General features: G+C 62.1%; 1 protein-coding gene across 1 annotated transcript in view; it reads left to right on the top strand.

Annotated features, from left to right (window-relative positions):
• NAPA (NSF attachment protein alpha) overlaps nucleotides 1–3,313 on the top strand; it is a gene marked incomplete at its 3' end in the record, with an annotated part of 11,364 nt that overhangs the window by 1,461 nt on the left and 6,590 nt on the right. The window contains exons 2-3 of the mRNA XM_009288185.1: nucleotides 1,811–1,890; nucleotides 2,121–2,237. Of these exons, the coding sequence (XP_009286460.1) occupies nucleotides 1,811–1,890; nucleotides 2,121–2,237 (197 nt within the window). The remainder of the gene's footprint in view (nucleotides 1–1,810; nucleotides 1,891–2,120; nucleotides 2,238–3,313) is intronic.

Here is a 3,313-nt window from a genome sequence, read left to right as displayed (position 1 = left end):
CCTGGCTGGCGGTACGTCTCTGCGGGGGCTCGTCGGGGCCAAGGGAGTTCTGCTCCCCCCCCTCCCCGTGCCCCGCGTCGTTCCGGCGAAGGACAAACTCCGAGGGTCCAATTTGCCCCCCTTGGTGCCGCGCAGACTCGTCTCTGTGCAAAGACCGGGCTGGTTGCACGCCGGCGCTGGCTCACCGGGCCTGGCTTTAACTCCGGCTTTGACTCCTAGCCGCAGCGCTAGGGGAGAAACGAGAGGCGCCCCGCGCTTAACGTCGCAAAATTCAGCTTTAACCCGAGGGATTTCATAAGCAAGAGCGAGTCCGTCGCTCGCCCGATAAGGGGGAGGTTTGTTTTCCTCGGGCTGGGGTTGGGAAGGAGACGCTGAGGGCGGGTTTTGTGCGTGGCGGGGACCGGAGCCGTGGTTTCTGCGGCCCTTCGCTTCGCCGTGCTGCCGCGTTTCCCTCAGCTCGCCCTCCCTGACGTTATTTAACAGCTCCAGATTAACGTGAGACGGAAAAGTCGGGCGTTTAGGTATTAAACGGTAATTTCTAATCACGGTTGGGATTCTTTGGGTTAAAAGGCAGTTTTGTAAAGCGCTGAGATCTCCCCGGTTGTCTCGAGCGGCCTTGAGCCATCGTCAGCTCTGCGCCTGTGAAGTCCGGCTGCCGAAATCCGCCGGATGCCTATTGCCCTTTTCGCCCGGTTATCGGCCGGCGTTCGGCGGGGACGGCATTGCCGGGAGCGCGGTTTGTTCGTCGGGCGGAGCGCCTGCCTTGATGCTTTCCCTCTTTTTTTTTTTTCTTTTTCCTTCCTCTTTTTTTGGGGAGCGGGAGAACTTTGCTGCTCAAACCGATCTGAACCGGCGGAGCTCTGGCTCCGGGCGGGCCGGCGGGCCGCCCCTGCCAGCCCCTGCCACGTCTCTAACTGCAGGTTTCTAGTGGGAGGGAGGAAAACGCGAGCAGAACTGCTTAAGCCTGTGCTTAAGAAAAGCCCCCCCCAAACACAAACGCAACCATAATAACCTCCCTTGAGTCGCCAGCCGGGGTTTCTAGCCAGAATCGGCGAGGTCAGCAGAGGAACGCGCTCGCTGGCGGAGCCGGAGAGCTGGGAGGTGGTGCTCGTGTGCCGCGGCCGCTGCATTTTAAAAACGGGTCATTGTCGGACGAGCTGGCTCCCTCCCCGCTCCCCTCGGGCTAACGGGCAGCCCCGCAGCCTCTGCCTTCCCTGCCTTCTGGCTGTGGCGGTGACCCGGGGGCCGGGGGGCCGCTCCAGCGGGGGGGGGGTGTGTGGCCGGCGGCAGAGGGAAGCCGTGAGCCGGGGCTTTGCCGATGGGAGCAGCGTGGGCTCGTTTGGGACAGGCGCTTCACCCCTTTGCTGCGGGAGGATCCCTCTGCTCGTTAATTATTAATAAAAGAAAGCGCTTCTTGAGGGACTGGCCCAGCTCCTGCCGTCTGGGGGGAGTTTTAGAGCAGGGAAAGGTTGGGCTACTTCCCCACGGCCGCGAGCACGATTCCTGCCGTGCCAGCCCCTGGGCCGCCTGCGAGCTTCAGCTGGGAGCAAGCAGGCAGCGGACCCGCTTTGGCTCCCATTTTAATTGCAGCTTCCCGAGAGAGTCCTGCAGGGGCCGGGTCCCTCTCGAGCTGGGAGAGACTCGTCTGTGTCAGCAGCTCGCCCCGGGGAGCCTCTCTCGCTCTTGTGGGCAGCTGGAGTGGAGCAATGTGATTTTTATTTTATTTTATCTTTTTTTCCCCCCGCTCGGGCGCGGGGTTTGACCTTCCCGGCAGGCATTTATGCAACGCCCGGCTTCTGTTTGCTTCCAGGGGCTCCTCCAGGATAGAGGAAGCATGCGACATCTACGCCCGAGCAGCAAACATGTTCAAAATGGCCAAAAACTGGAGCGGTACGTACGAGCGCGGCCGCGGGCTGTTTCCCTGGGCTGGGGGTGCAGTCTCCTCGCTTCCTCCAGGGAGAAGTGAACCCCTCTGGGCCTGAAAGCCAGCGCAGGCTCGATGCCGCTGGCTTACTTCAGCTCGATTTTGAGCAGGGTAACCTGCCCGCGCCTGGCTTTTCCACCCCACCTCTCTGAAAGGGTTAAGACGATGCTCCTGAGCTTCCTCTCTCCCCCTTCAGCCGCGGGGAACGCCTTTTGCCAGGCGGCGCAGCTCCACCTGCAGCTGCAGAGCAAGCATGACGCAGCCACCAACTTCGTGGACGCGGGCAATGCCTTCAAGAAAGCCGACCCGCAAGGTAAGGGCTCGATTTCCCTCCGGCCTTCCAGAGCCGGGGATCGGTTCAGCCTCCCGGGACGGGAGACGCGAGCACGCGTAAAACCGCCCCAATTTCAGTTACCGGAGGCTGCGTGTCGTGCGTATCCGCTGGGTTTTTGCCCGTTACACAAGGGTTTCTCCTGGGCGCGTGTTGTCCCATCCTCTCGACGCCTTTGGGAGCGAGCCGAGATGCCGTGGGCTGGATGTGACGTGCTTCCCCGAGCTGCGAGTCGCTCCGGTAGCTGACGGCAGGCAAAGTTCACCTCCGCAGCCAGCGTGCCTGCCGGATGACGTCGGCCCGGCCCCGCTGCGGGAATCCCTCTGCCGCCCGCCGAGCCTGACTCTGAGCATATGGCTTCAGCTGAAGCCTCAGAAGGGGTTCGGTCGTGATTCACGCGCCGATCGCGCTACGTTTGGCTCCCTTCGCTCCGGCGTTAGAGGAGCTCCTGGGCTGTTGGGAGCCGGGGCCGGGAGGGGGGGGACGGACACGGACGTTTTGGGGTTGAGGGACCAGCTGAGAGCAAACGCTCCTCCTTCTCGACGGCTGGCGTTTTCAGCTGGCTTCGGTGGGACGGGCGACAGGTTGGGGTGTCCTGCGTCTTCCCCCGTGGGTGACTTGGATCCTAGCTCTCTTCTGCGCGATCTGGAGCGCGGGGCGGGGGGGGAAGATAGCGGTGGAAGCTGATGAGCGTGGGCCATTGGGTTCGGGATACGAAGAGGGGAAGGGGCGGGAGAGTCGGGCTCGCTTCCCTTGCGCGTACCCACGCCGCGGGGGGAACGCTTTGCCGTTCCTGGCAAGCTGTCTCGCTCGTTACTGCTGCCCCCGGGGTTATCTGTGCCGGGGCCGGATCAGTTTGGGTGATTTTCAGAGAAGATAATGAATTAACCTGAGGAGAAAACAAATTTAATCTCGTGGAGGATTTGCTTAATCTCCCAGGGATTTATGTTCTGATTATCCGCTCGCGCTGCGCTTGACCTGTGTTTTCCTCTCTCGGGTGGCTGCGTGAGCTGGTGTGCTGAAACACACCCGCTCTGCCCCCCCACCCCACCCCACCC

The sequence above is a fragment of the Aptenodytes forsteri genome, unplaced genomic scaffold (assembly GCF_000699145.1).
Source record: "Aptenodytes forsteri isolate BGI_AS27 unplaced genomic scaffold, ASM69914v1 Scaffold553, whole genome shotgun sequence".
NCBI classification, from domain to species: Eukaryota; Metazoa; Chordata; class Aves; order Sphenisciformes; family Spheniscidae; genus Aptenodytes; species Aptenodytes forsteri.
The sequence above is the reverse complement of the archived record's forward strand: the minus strand, read 5'-3'. Positions and strand labels throughout refer to the sequence as shown.